At 38.0% G+C, this 22,559-nt stretch overlaps 1 protein-coding gene across 3 annotated transcripts in view; it reads left to right on the forward strand.

Annotated features, from left to right (window-relative positions):
- The window catches only part of CapaR (Capability receptor), a 531,594-nt gene that overhangs the window by 463,935 nt on the left and 45,100 nt on the right, over positions 1–22,559 (forward strand). For all 3 annotated transcript variants that reach the window (XM_065217358.1, XM_065217375.1, XM_065217367.1), the window contains exon 9: positions 14,966–15,134. In XM_065217358.1, coding sequence (XP_065073430.1) covers positions 14,966–15,134 — 169 coding nt within the window. The remainder of the gene's footprint in view (positions 1–14,965; positions 15,135–22,559) is intronic.

The raw sequence follows: 22,559 nt of genomic DNA on the forward strand, positions 1-22,559 counted from the left end.
ACAAAGGATAATGTTAATGTGGCGGTCAAATCAGTGACGTCAGAGCTACGTAACTTAAATGATGAGGTTAGCCATCTCACCCAGCTCTCTTTAGATACCGCGGCAAGTTGCACAATGCAAACAAATTCAATGTTGGAGCTTGAAATACTCGATGAGGTGAAGGCGCTGTCTGCCAACATAGCACACCATACTGCATGGCTACCATCTTCTCCCGACTTACACCCCAGTTTGGAGGTAGAATTGAACAAGGAAAAGGACGCTGATAGCTCCGGGTGGCGTCTTATAGGTACGAGGAGAGTATGGAAGGCCGATTGGTCTGAATACGATGCGCGGAAATTAAGACGTTCGAATCAGCAAAAACAGGCTGATAATGCAAAAAGGCGACGCAAGCGACAAAGCAGAAGGTATCAAAACATCAACAACTTTAGCTTGCGAAATCACCGCAACAATCACAACAACAATAACAACAACAATAACAACAACAATAACAACAACAATCGGAGGACAATTTTCGGCTTCAACAATAACCACGGCGACAATAATTACAATAGATCCAATTTGCTCCCCACTGATCGAGAGCTTCTAACTGTGGCAAAGGATCGCTTCTACAAACCTCTGGTTAACTATACACCGTCGATGCGATTTGAAAAAGGTGAAATATTAAACCCTTACCCGGTCAGCGGTACTGCGAATTCACATTGGCTGGCTAACCCCTCTACATCGACCGAAGCGTGTCTATGTGTCGTGTTTTCGTCGAAATTGACGCTCTCTCCAGAGGAAGTAGATGACAACAGTGTTGCAGAACCGACCGATTTTCAAGATTTGACGACCTCTCAGGACCAAGAAGAAGAGGTAATTAATTTTAATAGTTTTAAGTGTTCAGGGAATACAACATCGCAATGTATAAATGAAAGCAAGGAGCTACTCGTCTATTGCCAAAATTTTAACAGAATGAAAAGTGCTTTCAAAGTGAACGAAATTTATAAACAAGTATCAGCATGCAATTTTCATGCAATTTTAGCAACGGAAACCAGCTGGGATGCTGGAGTAAAGAACGAAGAAGTTTTCGGTGATCGATTCAATGTTTTTAGGGATGATCGTGATAAAACGTTATCCAACAAAAAAAGTGGTGGTGGTGTCATAGTAGCAGTTAGTGTTGACTATGAATCTGAACAAATATCATCTTGGAAGTGTAAGGAGTTTGATCACGTTTGGGTCAAATGTTTCATTGGAGATCAAGTTCATATTTTTGCGACAGTATATTTTCCTCCAGAATATGCAAAGCAAGATTCATACGAAATTTTTTTTAAACTAGCTGAAAATATTATTTCGAAATGTGAGGCGGAAGCAAATGTTCACATATACGGAGATTTTAACCAACGCTCAGTGAATTTTATTGTTGATGACGACAACGAATCTTTGTTGATACCGATTATAGGAGAAAATGAAACACTTCGTACTCTGTTCGACAAAAGTGCAGAAATTGGACTCAACCAAATAAATCACATAAAAAATCAAAATAACTGCTACTTAGATTTGTTATTCACTAATATGACTGATGATTTGTGGGTATCAGAGTCACCCACCCCTCTTTGGAAAAACGAAGTGTTCCACACTGCTATTGAATACTCCATATTCATACATGAAAAAACGGTAACGTTGGATAACAATTTATCTGAAACATACTTCGACTTTCACAAAGCAAACTATGTACTTCTCAAAGAAAAATTAGCCTGTATTGACTGGCAAACTACAATACGTAATCTTGACATAGAACAGGCAGTGGACACATTTTATCAAATTATTTATAAAATTCTGCAACAGACGGTACCCTTGAAGCAGAGGAAACCCACAAAGTCCAAGACACCAGTTTGGTACAATAAAAAGGTTATCAATCTTAAAAATAGGAAACAGAAAGCACATAAGATTTATAAAAGAAATCATAGTGAAGAAAATCTTACATTTTATCTAGAAGTCTGCGATCAACTGAATGAAGAAATGAAAAATGCATATGAAGAACATAATACCAAGGTAGAAAATAATATTAAAATAGATCCAAAATCTCCAATTTTTTAACTATATTAAAGAGAGACAAAAATCGAATAACTTTCCTTCTAAATAAAATGCAGTTAGATAACAGAACCGGGAACACATCTGGTGAGATCAGTAATTTATTTGCGGACTTTTTTCAGAACATTTACACAACTCATGACGAGAATGATCGCGATTATGAATATTTTTCATACCTTCCGGAGCCAATGACGGATATTACAGTTAACAATTTATCCCTCAAAGAAATCTTGCATGCTCTTGAGTCCTTGGATACGTCAAAAGGCGCTGGTCCAGATGGTTTACCACCTATTCTTCTAAAAACACTTTCAAATGAATTAGTAAAGCCTTTATTTTGGTTGTTTAATTCATCGTTAAACGCCAGTATGCTGCCTCCAATTTGGAAGGAATCTTTCTTAATCCCTATTTTTAAAAACGGGAAAAAATCCGATATCACAAACTATCGCGGGATTGCTATATTATCTACTATTCCTAAACTTTTCGAGTCCATCATTAATGCCAACATATTTTCCCAAGTTAAATCTCTCATTACTAGTAAACAACATGGATTTGTTAAAGGTCGATCTACAGCCACTAATTTGATACATTTTGTAACATATGCTTTAAATGTAATGGATAAGGGAAATTACGTAGAAACATTATATACTGATTTTAGTAAAGCATTCGATAGAGTGGATATACCACTGTTGATTTTCAAGTTGTCCAAGTTAGGTTTTAATACCAGGCTACTGCAATGGATCGAGTCATACTTGTCAAGGAGAACGCAAAGAGTAAGATTTGAAGGAAAATTGTCGTCTGTCGTTCATGTAACATCTGGTGTGCCACAAGGTTCGCATCTTGGTCCACTACTATTCATCTTATTTGTCAATGATATAGAATACATTTTGAAGCTGCTTCATGTTTCAATATATGCAGACGACATGAAACTTTTCATGGAAATATCTAAAGCATCTGATATGCAGCTATTTCAGCAAGAAGTTGACATTTTTTACACTTGGTGTAAGAAGAATTTGTTAGAGATTAACGTTAGTAAATGTAATTCTATATCGTTTACAAGAAAGCATGCCATAGTAAATGACACAATTTCCCTTGGTGAGAAAACAGTTGAGAGGTGTAATCAAGTAAGGGACTTAGGCATTATTCTCGACTCTAAGTTGTCATTTGTTGATCACTACAATAACATTATATATAAAGCAAGTAACATGCTAGGGTTTATCAAAAGATTTAGTCTGCACTTCAATGATCCTTACACTATTAAAACATTGTATGTGGCCTATGTGAGACCTCTTCTTGAATACTGTAGCGTAGTGTGGGCTCCGTATCAGGATACATATATAAACCGCATTGAGTCTGTTCAAAAACAGTTTTTGTTGTTTGCCCTTCTAAAATTAGGTTGGACGAGATTACCACTTCTATCTTATGAATCGCGATGTTTGTTAATAAGTTTAGATGGACTGAAAAAACGAAGAGACTTTGCCATGGTAACATTTATAAACGATGTTATTGCTCAAAGAGTTAATGTTCCGGAAATTTTAGAAAATGTAAATTTTTATGCTCCCACTCGCTCTCTGAGGATTAGGAATTTGTTTTACATTAACAATCCAAGAACAAACTATGCTAAAAATGGGCCTTTGAATAGAATTATGACCTGCTATAACGCATATTCCCAATCAATTGATGTAACAATGAATAAAATAACACTAAAAAAAGCATTCTTTTCAAGGTTAGCCAGGCAATAATATTTAAGACATAGTTAATAAGCATTCATTGTAATTGGTGTACGATTGATTGACGACATAAATAATAAAAATAAATAAATAAATAAATTATTTTGTTGGACATTTGTTCTCAAGTCTCAACAATCGAAATTCTATTTACCTCGGTAGTACTTGTACCAGGGAGGCAACTTCTAAATCATCTTCAGAACTTTGAACTTTGAAGTGCTTATTTTCTTGGTAGTACAACAACTAGACCATATTGGCACAGCGTGAAACATGGCTGGTCTAAAAACTTGTTTAAATATTAGAATTGTATTCTGCAGGCAAAGTTTGGATTTCCTGTTTAGAGAGGATACAAACATTTTATACATTTATTATATTTGGCTTGAATGCCTTCAATGTGATCTTTAAAAGTAGATTTTTGGTCAAGTACTAATCGAAGATATTTCACTTGGTTTGACCAGGAAATCGGAACTCCGTTCATAATGACTATGTGACTATGTGACAAACAGATTTGTGGCAACCCTGATGCAAATCAGGGAGGTCCGAAGTGAAAATGTTATACAATATAGACCCAAGAATGCTACCCTGAGGAACTCCAGCTCTAACAGGTAGTCGTTCAGATTTGAAATTGTCAGAATTTGACTGCAGAGTTCTGTCAATTAAATAATGTTGAACTTATTTCTTAATATAGAATGGATTTTTTTTTTCAATTTGTCTATCAAACCTTCAAACCAAACACAGTCGAATGCTTTTTCTATGTCTAGAAGAGCAACTGCTGCTCAACTGGAGCCTTCAGATTTGTTGGAACGAATTAAATTCTTAATAGTTTATGAATAGTTAAATGCCTATGGCGAAATCCAAACTACTCATCTGCAAAAAATTGAGTTCGTATTGATGTGAAGCATCATTCTATTTAAAATAATCTTTTCAAAAAATTTACTTATCGAAGAAAGGAAACTTATTGGACGGTAGATAGAGGTCTCAGCTGGATTTTTATCCGGAACAACTTTTGCATTTTTCCATTTACAAGAAAAGTATGCCAAATGACCACATCTGTCAAATAATTTTATAAGGAAAGACAAGATACTCTCTGGGAGTTTTTTGATGAGGATATACAAAATTCCATAATCACCAGGAGCTTTCATATTTTGAAACTTTTTAGTTATAGATCTAACTTCGTCCAAGTCCCCCAGGAATCATCAAAAATATTTTCCCGAGAGAAAATATTCAGATAATCCCGAGCAACCTGATTTTCAATAGGACTAGTAAGACCCAAACTGAAATTATGGGAACTCTCGTATTGCTTAGCAAGTTTCTGAGTTTTTCCCGAATTTGTGATCAAAATTTGATCACTTTCTTTAAGCGCTGGAATAGGCTTTCAAGTCTTTTTTAAAATTTTTTGTGAGTTTCCAAGAGGGTGTGGAACTCGGGTCTAATTTCGAAACATTATTTTCAAAATTTTGTTCCTCAGGCCAGAGAATCGCTATTAATTTGTTTTTTTCATATTCAACTGAATGCCAGATAACTTTCATGGCAAGATCGCTTGTTCTTAGCTATTGCCTCGCACGGACATTTTTCAGACGGATCAAGAGCTGAAGATCATCGTCTATTATAATTAAATCGAATTTAACCTCGCATTTTGGTACTAAGGCAGCTCTTGCTTCAACTATAGAAGTAGTCCGAGATTCAAGATCATAATTAATTTCATCTTTGGTTTGAAAAGGAAAGTTTGGATGAAAGCTATATTCCATAAATATTCGAAATTGCTCCCAATAAGGTCTACGGTAATTGACAGATGGGATAAGAAATTATTTCTTTTGATATTTCAAAAGCTACGGGAAGGTGATCAGAAACAATGTCAGCATGGGTAACCAATTGCCTACAAAGTTGACATGAATCAGTTAAAACCAAATCAATAGTTGAGGGATTTCTTGCTGAAGAAAATCATATTGGGCCGTTTGGATATTGAATAATGTAATAACCTGCAGAACAATTATCAACCCAAATATCACAATAGGAATTGCTTTAAGCATTATGCCACGAGCGGTGTTTTTCATTAAAATCATCAAAAATGAATCATTCACGGGTAAGTTTCTCAAGGTCACCCTTGAAAAAAAATATTTTGCTGCTCAACGCAATTGGAATGCCAAATAAGCAGCTATTAAGTTGTCCAAATTTTGTTTCGACAGAAACTCCTAAAGATTCAAAAACATTGGTTTCAAATGAAGAAAGAGTTTGATGTTTGATACGTCTATGAATAATGATGACAATGCCACCACCGCCTCCAACAAGACGATCATTCCGATAAAAGGAATAATTTTGTCCCTTTTAACCTTCTGGTCAGGTTTATGGTAGTATGCGTGTTTTGAATTTAAAAAAAAAAGTTAAATAGCTCGTCCACATTTATCTTTAAGAAATCGAGCATCAAGGGTTACCACTTTTTTCGTGTACAGAAGTCTGTATATATGGCAACGTTGATGTAGCTGAAAATAATAGTTTTGTTCGTTAAATCTTCTTAGTATAAAGGGGAAACAACTCACCATTTGGCGCAGAGAAGAATTCAAGACATCGGTTTAGTTCTTGCTATATGCATTGATACAGCATGATTGGTGGCATGGCATTCTTATCGAATATTATCGGACATTAAACAGTTGCTTCTGGTGTGGATACATTAGGCTTGGAGATGAAAAAATGAAGCTTGCTTGAGACGATTTTTGATTCATTTTAAATGAACGTGACTTAAGTGCCTTATGCTGACAGCAAAGTTACTAGAAGATGCACAAAAAAAGAAATTTATATTAAATCAGCTTCCTGCTATTAAATGTTCAATGTACACGCCGAATCACATACCTCCACAACAAAAACTACATAAACCGAAAAGTGTCACCACGTTTTGTTTGATTTGCAATTTACTCGGTATTTTGCTTACCCTTTTTTGCTTTTAACACTGGATGAATTCTCCACCGTTAAGCGAACTTAGTATACATTTAAAGGAAAACTTTAATCTGATCAATGTTTAAACATTGCGTAACCATAAAATGATTTAATTTTAATCAATCTTAGTATAGTAATAACTTTGAGTGCAGCACTATAGAGCTTTTTGACGTTTAATCGGCGCACACTACTGCACCATTTAAATCGAACGAGTGTGAGCAAGAGGGAAACAGATTAGTGGGAAAACAAACCATGCATTCATCCATGTGTGCTAGAAAGAGAAAGACGATTAAACGTTAAAAAGGTATATGATGCAAGCGAGGATGCAAGTGCATTTTGTTCTGTCATACCTCCTTCAGTTTAACCGTTGTCAGTTTGCCCAAAACGAGGGGTGATCAACTTCATAAATCAGCTGAATTGTAAATACACACTTCGGAAAATACCAAGAAGTAAATTTGCTGTTCTGAGTTCCTCTAGTATATTCAATTAGAGTATGTTTCAATGACAGCTGTCCAGCAATGCTCCCATTTCATTTAATGAACAATCCAATGCCTACGAGATTGTGCCGAAGGTGTGTCGATGGATGTGCCCAAGCTGTGCCAAATCTACTTTCGGCACACTGTGCTGAGTGACTTACCCCTTGTCGAGCATTCCAATTCAAAATATTAAATGATTTAAAATCCATTACTAAATTTCAAAATCATTATTATATTGTTCGCAAATTTAACTTAAGTTTGATTAGCATCAAACATGGAGTTAGTTTTCAGCATATCAGTAATCATTTCAATTAATGATTTCTGCAAAAAATCCATTTTAGGAACAGTAATACCAAAAATCAATACGAAACTAACGATTTTAAATTGGCTCACTACTTGACTAATCTATTGGTCCCAAGCAAACGATTAACGTACTCCATTCTAGTCGAAATTCTACTGATACACAATGTTTGTTTTGATTAGCTATGAAAGTTTGACAGATAAAATGAGGGATTAGTGGATTTTCCTATGTTTCGAGGGGTGAATCGATTAACTTGGGACCGAAGATAGTACCAGAGCTGAGCCAAAAAGTTGAGCACGTTATTTCGGGACCTTCTAGTCTTAGAGTTACCTCTATGGTAATACCAACAATCAATACGAAACTATCGATTTTAAATTGACTCACTACTTGACTGCCTATTGGTCCCAAGAAAATCGATTAACGTACCCCATTCTAGTCGAAAATCTAGTACTACACAATGTTTGTTTTGATTTGCCATGAAAGTTTGACAGATAAACTGAGGGGCTCGTGGATTTTCCTATGTTTCGAGAAGGGCATCGATTAGCTTGGGACCGAAGATAGTACCAGAGCTGAGCCAAAAAGTTGAGCACGTTATTTCGGGACCTTCTAGTCTTAGAATTACCTCTATGCTACTATGTTCCTTGTTTTCAAGAAAGGAGACAAACTCAACGTAAAAATTACCGTGGGATTACCTCGCTCGGGGTTGGATCTAAGGCTTTTGAGTCGCTGATAAATGAGAGATTGTTTGCTTCCTGCAAGCATTACATAAGTACATGCCAACGTGGCTTCTTTCCTGGCCGCTCCGTGAAAACGAATCTCGTCCAGAGCTGATAAATATCGCGGCCATCATGTGACAATGAGAAAACAGGCCCTCTCACTATTACGAGATGAAACTACCTATCATTGGCTTTCTTGTCATTTTCCAATGATCAAGCACTCACGAGAATAATTCTTATGCGGTTTTGACATCAACATTTCTAACTGATTTAGATCATTTAAAGCAAGCAACCGTATGTAATCGGTAGAGTGAATATATTATAAAGATTTCCTCGGAACTAGTAACATTAATGGCAATAAATGAGCTAGTAATTACAATGAACACAACACTGTCACGTTCTGTCATGAAAAAAAATTCCATGAGATTTTGAAGGAAACCTCTATCATAACTTTCTCATCCGATGATAGTGACAGAAGTATCTCTGTAAATATCACGTGAGATCTTTCATTGAAAATGACGTTTGTCAGCCCTGATTTCGTCAGTTTTACGTCGTTCTATATAAAAAATGTATGCAAGAAACTTCAAGTGGATGCCATCTACACTGATCTTAAAGCTGCGTTTGATAGAGTTGTGCACGACGTTCTGCTAGCGAAGCGAGTTGCGACCTATCACAATCACGATCATCAAACAGCTGATGGTAGTAACGCTTTGTACATTCCTATCAATGTGCTCCGCGAAGCTCTCTCCATGACCATCCATCAAGTTGACGAAAGAAGTAAAAAGCAACTGGTGTATGTCGTCTTCGGTTGTGATCCATCACCGATCTGGTCATTCCCGACAATCACCACACTCATCTGTGCTCGTTTTGAATCAGTTGCTGCTTTGCTTACTTATGTGAGTGTGTTGGTGAGTGAGCCCAACAGCTTCCGTTTAATGTTGCCTGCTTTGTTTGTAGCTCACACAGTCGCGCCTGCCGAGACGAACTTAGAATGCGTAGGCGAGCTAACACCGAAGTGAACTGCTTGACGATCAAGCAGAGAATGATGAACTGCGAATGAGCTAATGCCATACAGCAGCGCTCTTTTATATCTTTTCAGGTTAAAGCAGAATGATATGCAACCAAGTGGTATAAAAGCTACAAAGACTCCTCCCATTATGAGTAGTTTGCTATCAAGTAGCGACACTGGCTCTTTTCCTTCTGCGTACACGGCGAATGAGAACGACCCAAATTTGAGTTTAGTTCACTCATAATCGCCAAAAGTGCAGGAACTCAGCGATGAGTAAATTTGTCTCATGGTTTCCTGTGGAAAAACCTAAAAAATCTGCCAGAAAATGAAGAAATTGACGAAAATTGTATTCAGTCTCGGAGTAGTACCAATAGACTGAGTGAATCCAATCTTTACTTTTCTCAAATTCGGGAATTTTTCCCTGGAAAATCCTGGAAAAACCTGGGAAAACATGAGACAAATTTTCTCATCGCAGAGTTCCTGCACTTTATTTCTTATTTCTGAGATAACTAAACTCAAATTTGGGTCGTTCTCATTCACCGTGATATCACCTTGAAAGATATCGGCGCCGGTGGTTAGCGTGATTATCTCTAACCCCAGCAGGCCTGGGTCCAATCTCAGTCGGCGCCACCGGCATGTTCTAAGGCATAAATCTCTGATCACGCCTTCCTTGGGGAAGTAAAGCCGTTGGTCCCCGGTTGAGTTGATGGGTCGATTGGTAGGGTCCAGGTATGGGAGCTGCCTCCCTGGCGTCGGTAGCATTGGAGCTCAGTACGGAAAACAAATCTCGCGTCACTTTCCAATAGGTCCTATCTACATTGATCGATTCTCTTCATCGACACTCTCTTTCGTAAATAACTCGGCTTCACAAATGTTTCCTGCCGTCTTCGTCGAATCAGATGCTAGATTGTTGCTTCTTCCATCGAAAATATCCGGCCGTGGCGATTCAAAGTTAATCAAGGTTGATCAAAATAATTTGTACTCCTGCTTCCAGTTTGATTACATGAGCATTTTGTGTGATAGTTGGTTCTGAATATGGACAAACAGGCAGATGAATTCTATTCCTACTCTTTACTGTAATAAGCTTGGTGGCCCTGAAAAGAGCCGTTTTGTTGCCAATATTGGTGACGATTTAACCTCCGAAACCAAACAGAGTGCGTCTCTGTCACTTCAAAACGTAGATGACATCCATGGCCGCTTACGTTTGGCTTGTTTAGTGTAGGTGACAGCATCACGGATCTCATTTTTCAGGAACACTTTCAGCACACCTCGTAAATCAGACCGGAGATACGTCAGACACCGCCACGGCGAGCCAGACGCCAGTCTGGATGGTAGTTATCTCGAAGAATTTGCGTTTGGTTCTGAATATGGCGATGAGTGTGCAAAATATTACGCAATTCCATCCTCCCTATTCGCACGCTCCCGAGGATCAGAGGCGAATGCCACTTCGACTTGTTTTGTCTACTTACTACTCTCTGACGACTGTGCTGGGGAAGCAGCATATGCATGTAGGTAATTGGTGGATTTATTAGTTAATTCGACGCTTTTTGACAATGCTGGACATTTACCAGTTTTTCAATAGTTTCTTGTTGAAAATCAACATTCGGAAGCATTGTTATCGATGCGTAGCCATATTTCTGATCGATTGGTGATAAAATTATTGAAATTGGATCAGGGGCAGAGAAGTTATTAACGTTCAAAATCTTTCTTAATTTGTTACATGTTCCATTTTCGGTTTTCACAAAGTGTACCCCCATATAGAAATCAAAGACGTAGTCCTACGTCAAAATTTCTTGAACAGTGATATTATTAACTGATACGTCATTTTCCCGTTCATGTAGGTAAGAAAAATAGTTCAAATCAAGAGCATTACTGGATTTCTTATATATGTTTTGGAAAAAGCGAGCAAATTGGTTACAAATATCCTCACTATCAGTGCCAGTGTTGGCAAAATCAGAAATCAATTGATATTTTTCCGCTCTCATGTGCACGCAATATCACACGTGATATTGGAACAAAATATCATGCTTGATATTGATTTTACAAGCTCCTTTGATATTGCGAGACTATTCACAACGTGCAAAAATCAAGCTGAGAGTTGACTCGACACAAAAATGATTCCGTTGCACATCGTTTACTTAGAAAGAAATCTCTTTTTACTCTTCACCGATGGCATACACGAAGCGACTGCTGCCAGCCGTTATGGAAGTTTCAGTTGCATTCGTGTGTAAAGCAAAAATTATGAAACTCAATCTCACCACAGTTTGCTGAGATTTGCAGCTGGTGAGTTTTGTTAGCTTGATATTCCGAGCTGCGATATCACAGCTTGCAAAATCAACCGCAGTTGTTTGCTTGTTGATTTTTATCCACGAAAATCAAGCGTGATCTAGGGCGTTGTTGAGATTTGATTTTTTGATATTTTTCCAATACTGATCAGTGCTATCAAACTCTTCAAACTGCATGCGTGATGGGAATGTGCATGACTTCATTTTTTCGTTCGTGAAGTTAAAGAACGTTTAGGGATCAGATTGTATGTTGTTCTCTACTCTTGAATTGTAATTCATGCTGACGATATTTCTGCCTCAAGTTCTCTGCAAATAACAACGTGTTTTTCTAAATTTTGCACATTTTGAAACTTTTTATACGACTTGTGTGCTTTTTGCTTCCTGTTTTTAATATTTCTGATTTCTTGTGTATACCACACAGGATATTTGGTGCTGTTCACTATTCTCTTTAGTCTTTTAGGAACGAATTCTTCAATAATATTGTATAAGTTAGTATAAAATATGTCAACAGCCTTGTCCATGTTATTTCCATCTTTTAAAAGGTTTTGCCAATTTATGTTATTCAGTCTGCTGTGAAATTCAGGAACAATTGCATTTTTAAAATCATAAACTAATTCAAAATCAACAACGCTTGGACGTGACCTATGCGAGTCTGTGAACACTGAATATTCAATAGCCGTATGAAATTTTTCATTCTTCCATAATGGAACTGCTGCTTCTACAATACAAAAATCTTCTGTACAATTAGTAAACATAAAATCCAAATAGGAATTGAGCTGGTTACGAACATGGTTAATTTGATGAAGTCCTAAGTGGCTGCTTTTATCAAAGATGAATTGCAAAGTATCGTTTTCACCTACAATTGGTAACAGCTGAATAAAATTAACAGTATTCTGGTTAAAATCTCCATAAATATGAATTTTGGATCTTGGATCTTCTCTTTGAATTTTCAGTTCTGCAATAGTGAAAAACTTTTCGTAAGCTGGTTTTTTGGAAAAGTGTGGAGGAAAGTAGACAGAAGCGAAAAGATGTTCTTCACCATTTATTAAAATTTTAACCCACACATCTTCAAATTCTTTATGTTTTTCACTAGCAATTTGTTCAGCTTGAAATGTAGCATTCACAGCGATAAGTACACCACCACCTGATTTTTTACCTGATAATGATAAATCGCTGTCACATCGAAACACACTGAATTTACTACCAAAGACCTCTTCGCTATTAATACTTTCAGACCAACTAGTTTCTGTTCCAATTATTATATCATATGTGCAGCCGCTTATTTTATTTTGAATTTCATTTATTTTATACGCACTACGCATACGGTTAAAATGTTGGCAATAGACTGTAGAATCATTTAAAAAAGAGCTACTTGATAAACTAGCGACATGGTCACTTACGTCGTGCTGGTCAGGGGGTGAAGTTGCTGCATACTGCCGAACATCTCTCAAGTTATGTGAGATGCCATGATCCTCAGGCTCAGCTGTGTTGTCATATTCTACCTCAGATGAGTGCGTCAGTTGCGCCGAAAACACGCCATACCATGTGAATTTGGAAGACCGCTTACTGGGTATGGGTTTATAGTTTCCCCTTTTTCAAACTGTATCGTAGGTTGATAATTAACCGGCGGTCTGTTGAAGACATTTTTTGCTGCTGAAAGAAGCTCTCGATCAGGTGGAAGAAAACGGGGGCTGCCATGATTTCTGATGTGGAACTGATAGGAACTGTTGTTTTTGCTATTGCTGTTAATGTTGTCCTGGTCGTTATGTCGATTTATGCTCCGATGGCCTAAAATGTTGCTGTGATTGGTACTGTAACCGTTGTCGGAATTCATGTTTCAATGATTACGAGCATTTAAACTGTTGCTGTGTATGTTGTTCCTTGCGTTAGAATAATTTCGTGCTGTCTTTTGTTTTCTTTGCTTTCTAGCTTTTTCAGCACCAGTCTGCCTTCCAGACCCTCCTCGTACCCAAAAGACGCCCCCCTGAGTCATCAACGTTTTGCTCATTGTTTAACTTTCTGGTGCCTAGAAGGCGCCATCCGTCGGTGTTGTTTATTTCGTCTTCCAAACTGGTGTATGGATCGGATGGCTCGGGCGAAGGTGCGGGGTTCTGCGACGTCATTATATGAGCTGACAATGACTTCAGCTCATCATCGGTTTCCTCTCCTTTTTCCGCATTGAACCCCGCGTCTGTGACTGCACAGTAACACCGATGCAAGCAGCATGGAACACACGTGGACATCCCGCACAAGTCCACATTATCGAATCGGCAGAGGCGTCGAAGGCACACATTTCACAGCTCATGACGTTAGCAAAAATTACACTTGGTCAATACAGTAAAACAAAAACAATATTAATTTATTTGATTTATCGCGCGCGGGGCCGGAGCTTATGAAAAACGTGTCCGAATTGGTTGACGACTCGTCAAGAAGAATCCCTCATATTATTATAATTTCCCTTACGTAAGATTACGCTTGAAATTTCCTGAATTACTCGAACCCTCTGTAAGCTTTCAGCAATTCCCATCGTATTATTTGAACTGCCCGTAAATCTCTGATCTGTGGCAAACATGATGGTACTAGCGATTGAGAAACTAGATTTAAAAAGAATCCCAATCGATGTACAACTGTAGTTCAATCATGCCAGACGATGGTGTTACGTTGAAAACAACAAAACCAGCAATAGTAAGTAATGGGACTGGTATGCGACTACTTTTCCGCTCGACTCAAAATATACTCACATATGAGTCCCATCTGATCTCATTTCACATATCCTAACAAAAGACCACTGCTATGAATGTATTCATGCTATGTAATATGAAATTCGCAATTTATTTATACACATTTTGTAACATGAAAATTGTTGGAAGCTACCCCGTTTGATGGTAATAATGAGAAGGAGACATGTTCATGATTCTGGGTCAAACAAAGTTTTCAAGATTTGTTTGAGACTTTAACATTCGAGTGAATTTTAACAATGAAAAAAATAATCATGAGTGCAAAATCTTCTTAAGCGGGTATCTAGTATCATCCCTGGATGCAGCCAGGGGATACGTTTTCCAAAATTCTGGAAAAATAGTTAAGATTGTACCTGATATTGGTCTTTGAAGTGTGTCTGAGCAATAACCACATTAATGGCTGAGATATAAAAACAAAATTAAAACGAGGGGTCCAGGATCTCCACGCCCACTACAACACAAGTTAGTCAAATCAACGGCACTGAGCAGTGATTCCCGCCTCCGCATGGCCATTAAAATTCATCGAAAATTATCGTTAGTTCCCACTCAATTAATCCTCTTTCTCAGACTTTCCTCAAATCGATTGTGACATGTCACCAAAGCCCCGTCGTAATCAATGAACCGAAAATTGATCCTGATGCCATTCGGCGAAGGTGCTGATACTATTTCGATTTCACATTTTAACAACAACAACCGTTTCCCTTTCCCCCCACAGCACCATCAACCCAATCCTGTACAACGTGATGTCGCATAGGTATCGGGTGGCCTTCCGGGAGACACTGTGCGGCCGGCGGCGTGGTTTCGGAACCAGTTTTGCGCGAGATCAGTCGAGCTTCCGCGAAACGACCATAGACATCAACGTGGGCTGCGAGAGCTCCAAGCTGGTAAGTTTCCAATGATACCGCTTATTTGCCGTGTAACAGGATTTAATTTCCAATAGCGTCTGCGAAAAGGTCAACAGGATAATGAAGTTGTAAGGCCTGAAACAATACTTTTCAATTGAGTATAATTTCCTGGAAATTTAACAGGGGAACATCAAATTAAATTAAATGCGAATGGCTTCTCGGTACCGGGTCGACAAACAATACGAAATGCTTTGCGAAGCATGCAGACTTCCGCGGAATGCCCTCAGACATCATAAACATCGTTGATCCGCTTCTCAGTTGACATACTATAGGATGATTCCTCAATCGTGGCAAACCTAAACCGCGAGAAAGTTTCGACGAGGAACGAAGGATCCGACAAGATTATCATCGTATTGTGATTCGTGGCAATAAACTTTTCTCAGAAACCGGGAGAAGAAGCTTCAGCACCAGCAGAGGCACACGCCTTTGAATCCTGTTAGGGTAGATGCTCCAGTGGTTGTGGTAGTAACAGTAATTGTGAAACATCGAAACATTTCATTACTTGCACCCTGATTTGCCCACGGTATAGAACATTTATGACAGAATTTTGCATTTCAAATTGTCTTCCTTTGAACAGACCGAATAGGTATCATCGCTTGTATTATAGCCTCGGGTATAACAATATTTGCTCATCGGGAAATGATATATGTGGACACAGGATCTAATGTATAATGGACAATATTTGAGTATTCAATTGAAAACATTAAAAAAGTTTCGATATTCTCTCATGAAAATGCATCCTCCACTATAGGAACACTGAAAAGAGACTAATAGCGAATTTGTTTATTATACAGGTTGGAACCAGTCCCAACCTGGGGGGACGTGCTATCAAATCAGCCTACTGATCATTCTTGTATGAAACTGGTTCCAAACGTAAACAAACGCTGTAGGTTTCTTATGGCTTGTTTACGTTTGGAACCAGCTATGCGAGGTAGGCGACGATTGTTCGTATTTGACAGCCACCTCCCCTCCATAGTCCCAACCCGTGCGAAACCAAGGTTATTGTCAGTGCGAACCTCAACCCGAGTCAACGACGTTTATATAAGGTCCGGGCCAACCAGCCCAGTGGCAGGCGCGTAGGCAACATGTTACATGTTATACAGTGACAGCGGGCCCAGCACAGCAACATAAGTGATTTGAGCCCGGGACATGCTGCCTACTGTCAAACGCTGCTGTTGGTATAGGCCTTGTCACTGGCCTGGGGCCAACAGGCAGTGTTGTTAACTTTTCATAGAGTCCGATCCGTAGATGGGTAAATTTGTTTCCATTTCGGTAATTATTGTTAAAATTAAGGGCCACCCACATTAGATCCGTTTGCGTTGCGTTGACGTAAATTTGACAGTTAGACAATAGATTTAGCTGTCACTTTGCCGCAACGCGTCCGATCTAATGTGCGTGGGCCTTTAATGACTATTTACCTAAAACAGTCATTCAAAAAGATTTTTTTTAGCTGGGGTTTTTTTAGAATCCGTAGAATTTCTTCCGCACTCCCTAAAAATCTGGAAAATCCGTAGAATTTTATGTATCCGTAGTAAATCTAAAAATCCGTAGATCTACGGATAAACCCGTAGAACTAACAACACTGCTTGATGGTGTTAGAAGCAAAAATGTTGTAAACATTGCTGAACAGTTGCTGATTGGTCGATTTGACAGTAGCAATCGTGGAATAAAAAGGACAGATGAACAGCGTTGCCAGATATACCGATATACAGATAAGGTTCCTCTGAATACCGGATTTTGAGATTTTATACCGATTTATACCGATTTTTTTAAATTATCAAAATGATTATTGCCTGCCCGCGCTCGAATTTTGAAGACAATTATTGTGAGTGACTTGTATCCTGATGAATGTGGGCGTCTTAGTGGAATACCTGTATAATGAGAGAGAGAGAAAGATTAGTATTTTCCATTTAATTCCACTACTTTATTTGCTTATCCTTGACAGATACGCGTATTTCGTCTACAATGTGCAGACTTCTTCAGTGTCTTGTACTAATACTCGACTAGTCGTACTTATTAGTACAAGACACTGAAGAAGTCTGCACATTGTAGACGAAATACGCGTATCTGTCAAGGATAAGCAAATAAAGTAGTGGAATTAAATGGAAAATACTAATCTTTCTCTCTCTCATTATAGAGACTTGTATCTTTTTAAATATCTCAAATTTGTTGAGCCTTTAAAATAAAAAAAAAAAACATCTTTAAAAATGTCTTATGGATACGTAATGTTTCAATTTCCTCACCGTTTTTGGCTACCCATGAATCGATAAACAGTCGATGGCTCTTTCAGGTAACTTCGGGGGAATCGGGAAATACATTTTTAAATATCCAAACTTCCTGAATTTTCTTCCACCTTGCATCGTAAATTATTTTACGATTCCTCTCGGAAACTTATTTCGACTTCCCTTGGAAGCTTCTTCAACCTTCGCTCGAATGATTCTTCCATCTTTTCCCGCCAGTTTTTTGTTTTTTTTTTCAACTTTCCCGGAACTTCAGGGATGCTTCCAGATTTTGATTGCGGTTCTGAAACATCAGAAAATGCCAGACTTTTGAGTAAGTTTCGATAAATTATAGAATGTGTCAATAACTTCTGTTAAAATTCTAAAACCCGCTCCAGTGAACTCCAGTGAACTTAAGGAAACATCATAAATATTTTGGATACTTCACAAGTCCAAAGAACTTCTGGAAAATTTAATGGTTTTCAGGACAGTTCCATTAGTTTCAGGAGAATTGAGAGAACTTTAGGAAGCTCCGAGAACATCAAGACAGATCAATAAATTTCTAGGAAATCGCTGAAATTTTAAAGGAGTTCCGAGAAACTCAGGCAATTTGCAAAAACTTCAGCAATGTTCCGAGAGGCTCATGCTAATTTAAGAAACGTAAGGAAAGTTACATGAACATTAGCACATTGTGAGATCATTTTATGGGAAGTTCCGTTCTTATTAATGGCAGTGTCGATAACTTTTAAAAATTAGAACTTTCATCCCAATTTTACAATTAATTCAAGAAAATTGTGAAAGCTCTTAAGAAATTTCGTAATCTTCAAGAAAGTCTAGAGACCTTCAAAGTTGATTAGAGATATTCCGGTAGTCTCATTATAATCAGGGAAGTTCCAAGAATTTCAAAGATGAACAGAGTACTTCAAAACAGCCCGAGGAAATATGGAATATTCCTAAGTACATTTTAGGAATGTTCCGTTAGCGCTCTTGCTACCGACTTCCTCCAGAATTTTAGGAAGTTTCTTCCGTCTTCTCCAGGAAGTTCAATTAAACTTCTCCCAGAAATTTTTTTCGTCTTGTGCTGGATTTTTGTACAGTTGTTTTTTTTTTACTTCTATTGGAAGGTTTTTCCGAGCTCCTTCTGGCTTTCCCTGGAAATGGCTACTTTTGAAATTTATTTTCGATTTCCAAAACTTTTCTGCCTTCCTTTGAATGTGAAATCCGATTTTTTTTTCTGAAATTTTCACCAGAAGTTTCTCAATTTATGGCTTGGAAGTTTCGCGGATGTTTTTCCGACTTCTTTCCTTAAATTCCCTCCAGGAGAGCTTCTTTCTTCTTTCTCTGGATGTTGTTTTCAGCTTCCTCCAAAAGCTAATTCAAACAATCTCCGGAGTTTTCTTCCAAAATTTTCCGACTATAGTTCAAAAGATAAATATTTTCGCTTTCAAAAACGGCAAAAATATAAAATTAATTAAAATTGCACATACCGATAAATACCGATTTTTTTAAAACCTTTGATACCGATATGCTTTAAAACATTCTGGCAACGCTGCAGAGGGATCACATCAATCTGACTGGCAGTGATGCCGAAATCAATGTTGACGTCAATGGCGTTCTTAATTGTTTATATCTAAGAGGAAGAGGAGACAACTGGCTTCTTACTCTTTTATCTCTATCTCTATCTCTATCTATATCTATCTCTATCTTACGCACTGCAAATCAGCCAATCACGAGCTGGTCCTGTTTGACAGAAAAGTGGTTCGTTTTGGCCCCCGTATTGTGTCCTCTTCTCTTAGGTTTATATTTGCGAAAGGAAAGTTGGAATATATAAACATAATAAATTCTTGTTTGTTTATGGTTGGTTTTTATTGTGTTAAGCAAAAATTATGTGCGAGGTGCTAAACTGCTTTTCTGAAATTCTGGCATGATTGGTCAACTCCGTCAAACACCATGCACTAATTTTCGACGGGCATTTATCAAAAACATTAAGAAGAGTGAGAATCTGGATTGTCAAGTCCCGTCCCGGGTTCAGTTCGGCGTTTTGATGGTTCGTTTGGTTCTTCTTGCTTCAGTCTATGCGTGTCTCTATGCAACGTCTCTGATAAAAATGTAAACATCTGTCAAACGTAACTCACATCAGAATTTTCACTTTTTAAGGTGATGCGCTGTGACATCCTTATTTTCGGAACCACTTCGAAACTTTAAGCGCACAAATAACAGCACTGCAGCATACATGAAGTAGAAATGGGGCACTGATTTCGAAGATTTTTGTAATTAAAAATTCGAAGTGGAAGTGCATAGTGGCCATTTGTGGACTCTACAAGGAATTACCTCAAATTGAAAATTTGTCTTTTTTTGTACGTCTTTGGTGATCATAAAGCTTGTAAAATTGTAGGAAAAGTGGTCTTCTTCAAAATGAAAAATGACTTCAATGATATCACTGTTTTTTTTAACTAGTTCGTTTATTTACTAGGCTCAGTCATGTGTGACACTTTGCGGAGCCAAAAATCAGTAATTTTAGAATTTACATTTTATACAGCAGTAGTTATAGGTTAGTATTGGGGCTAGTAATTACTCCTGGCGGGCTTGAGGTTAATGGGTAACAATTTCGATTGGAAGGAGCTAGGTAGGAAACTGGTTTCTGAAGCCTCCTTCAGATACTACTCTCGGACGGTTGACCAAATCGTGGCTGGGCAGGGGCAAGTAGCACAGAAATAGGAGGATAATAAGACTGGGACACAATGGCTGGAAATTGTTTGGAAAGGAGGGGATGGTCACATCAACCTCTAACATCAGACAAACAAAGGAATTCGTAGATCGCCTGCATGTAGGGAAGATCACGAATTCCCAATACATCTCTTACTTCACGGAAGGGTTGTCTATACCTCGGACCACTAGGGTATCCAATTGTCGTGCTCTGGAGGCGTCATTACCCGTGCAATACCAAACTGCGTGATCGAAGTCATCATAACCAGTTCTGCACCTATATATATGCTGTCAACAAGATTTATTCTGTAGAGATGTGCGTCTAGCGAGTAGCGGTTGGACATTAGACTGGCCCACATTTATATAGGGGAAATTTTTTGTCATTTTTTTTTTCAATGGTCCAACCCCTAGATTTGTGCCAGTAGGTGAGAAAACCACTTTCTGAAAATTTCAGTTCATTAAGATGTAACACGAGCTGGCGCTTTTAATTTCAAATTTGTATGGGGATATAGGTTGAAATGTATGGAGAAACATGCTTGGCATACACAGTTTTACTCACGAACTGCTCATTTGCTAATACCTTTGCACAGAGTTGACGAAACATAGTTATGTTTGAAACAGTCGATAGAATAGAGTTTAAGCTTCTTATAGATACGTAAAAAAAATTGAAATTTTAATTCTAGTAATACACTGTATTTCATATTGCGTTGCAAAAATGAAGTGAGAAATGCTCGCTGCACATCTCGGACTTTAAGTGTTAAAATTCATTGGTGTTGATTCAAATGATAAGATTTACCTACTCTTTGCATTTCTACAGTAAACTATGATCATAATCTATCAATTACTTTAAAGAACACTAAATTTCAACAACTGAGTGAAAAGTTATTAACAAATGGGCAGTTGGTGTGTAAAACTGTGCATGCCAAGCATGTGGAGAAATAACATTACTTCACTCTTTCGTGCATAGAAATGATTCAGCAAACTCGATTAAGCTCAGAATTTCAGCACATGTAGTTTAAACTATAAGGAACAACTTTGCTGAAGACAGCATCACGATTCAAGTTGTGGAGATATTAATTAATGATGTGCATTCTGCTCGTATATTGCAACAAAATATAGGCAGCTTATGCAACGTATCAACTAGATTACCACTAAAAATAAAAGTTCATATTTTCGACAGCCCAACATCCAGGCTCATGTCTTTTGGTGCGATAACCACTCTCTGATTATTTCAGCTCTTTTTTTACTTTACACGGGTTGGAGCTTTTGGTTTAATGTTCATATAGGAGATTTGGTTGAAATTTTCATATACAAAATGCTTATATACATTCAAAAGCGAATAATTCAATAAAATGTAATCTTCAGCAGAGTTGTTACTCATTAACTGAACTACGAGTTTAAAAAAATTTGAATGAAATCGAGAATAAGAAAACTTTTTTATGATCAATAGAGTGTAGGAGTGTAATTTTTTCATGTGTTTTATTCAAAATTCTCATACAAAATGCAAACAAAAAGCGCCAGCTAATCCTACAATCAAATGAACTGAAACTATCAGAGAATCGTTTTCTCACCTAAAGGCACAAATGTAGGGGATGGCCCGTGGAAAATTAGAACTTTTATTTTTGTGTGCCAGTCTATTGGACATAAGTCTTGACATAACACGAACGAAGCCCCGACTTACATCCAGACCTTTGAACCATGCTCTCGAAGAAACATTTGGAATAATGGAATGTAACCACCGCCCACTGCTTGTAATAAGGAAAATAGTTGATTTTTTTTTTAGATTACGTAAACACCAGCTCCACCGCTTTACATTGTCATGGTTGTTGCATTATCTCGGAATGCAACGAGAACAAATTGGAGCGGGGGGAAAGGTTGCCACTATTTACGTATCAGAGACAGAGCGGATATGCTCCCATCGTTTTGTTTAAGCAGATTTTGTTGAATATAAGCACAGAACAGAAGGAGAAGTGCAAACAAATCGGTGAATCAAAAAGTGTTCGTTTTTCTGCTCAACAAGCGATGTGTTGTGGTAGCGTTCCACAGGGCTTTCTATGTGCACTCACACTATCATAGCATACTGCCTATCTTAACTGCAGGCAGAAGATGCCTTCTACCGCTAGGTGCGCTAGTGTTCGCAAATGACAAGTGGAGCCACTTTCTGATCCAAAGTTCCACTCCTGTGATATAAGTCCCAAAATTTGATGTCGTGGGTAATTTGAGATTAATTTCATGTGGTAGCTGCCCGGGTTGAGAACTTTGCAGCACAAACCCATTCCCCTCAATTCTTGCTTTGCTGCTGATGTAGTTCAGGCACACAATACGCTATAGGTCTCTAACATGCAACCTCTGGCGAGTATGTTTGCGATTCCGAGCTTTCGGTACCTGATGTCCTTTCGATTTCCAGCTCCAGCTTTCCTCATCGCAACGTTTCGGGTCACTCTCTTCCGTCTTCAGAACTGACCGATCTTCGCTAAAC

The sequence above is a fragment of the Ochlerotatus camptorhynchus genome, unplaced genomic scaffold, assembly GCF_037179485.1.
Source record: "Ochlerotatus camptorhynchus isolate MF236.1 unplaced genomic scaffold, CSIRO-AGI_Acam_v1.1 ptg000007l, whole genome shotgun sequence".
Taxonomy (NCBI): Eukaryota; Metazoa; Arthropoda; class Insecta; order Diptera; family Culicidae; genus Ochlerotatus; species Ochlerotatus camptorhynchus.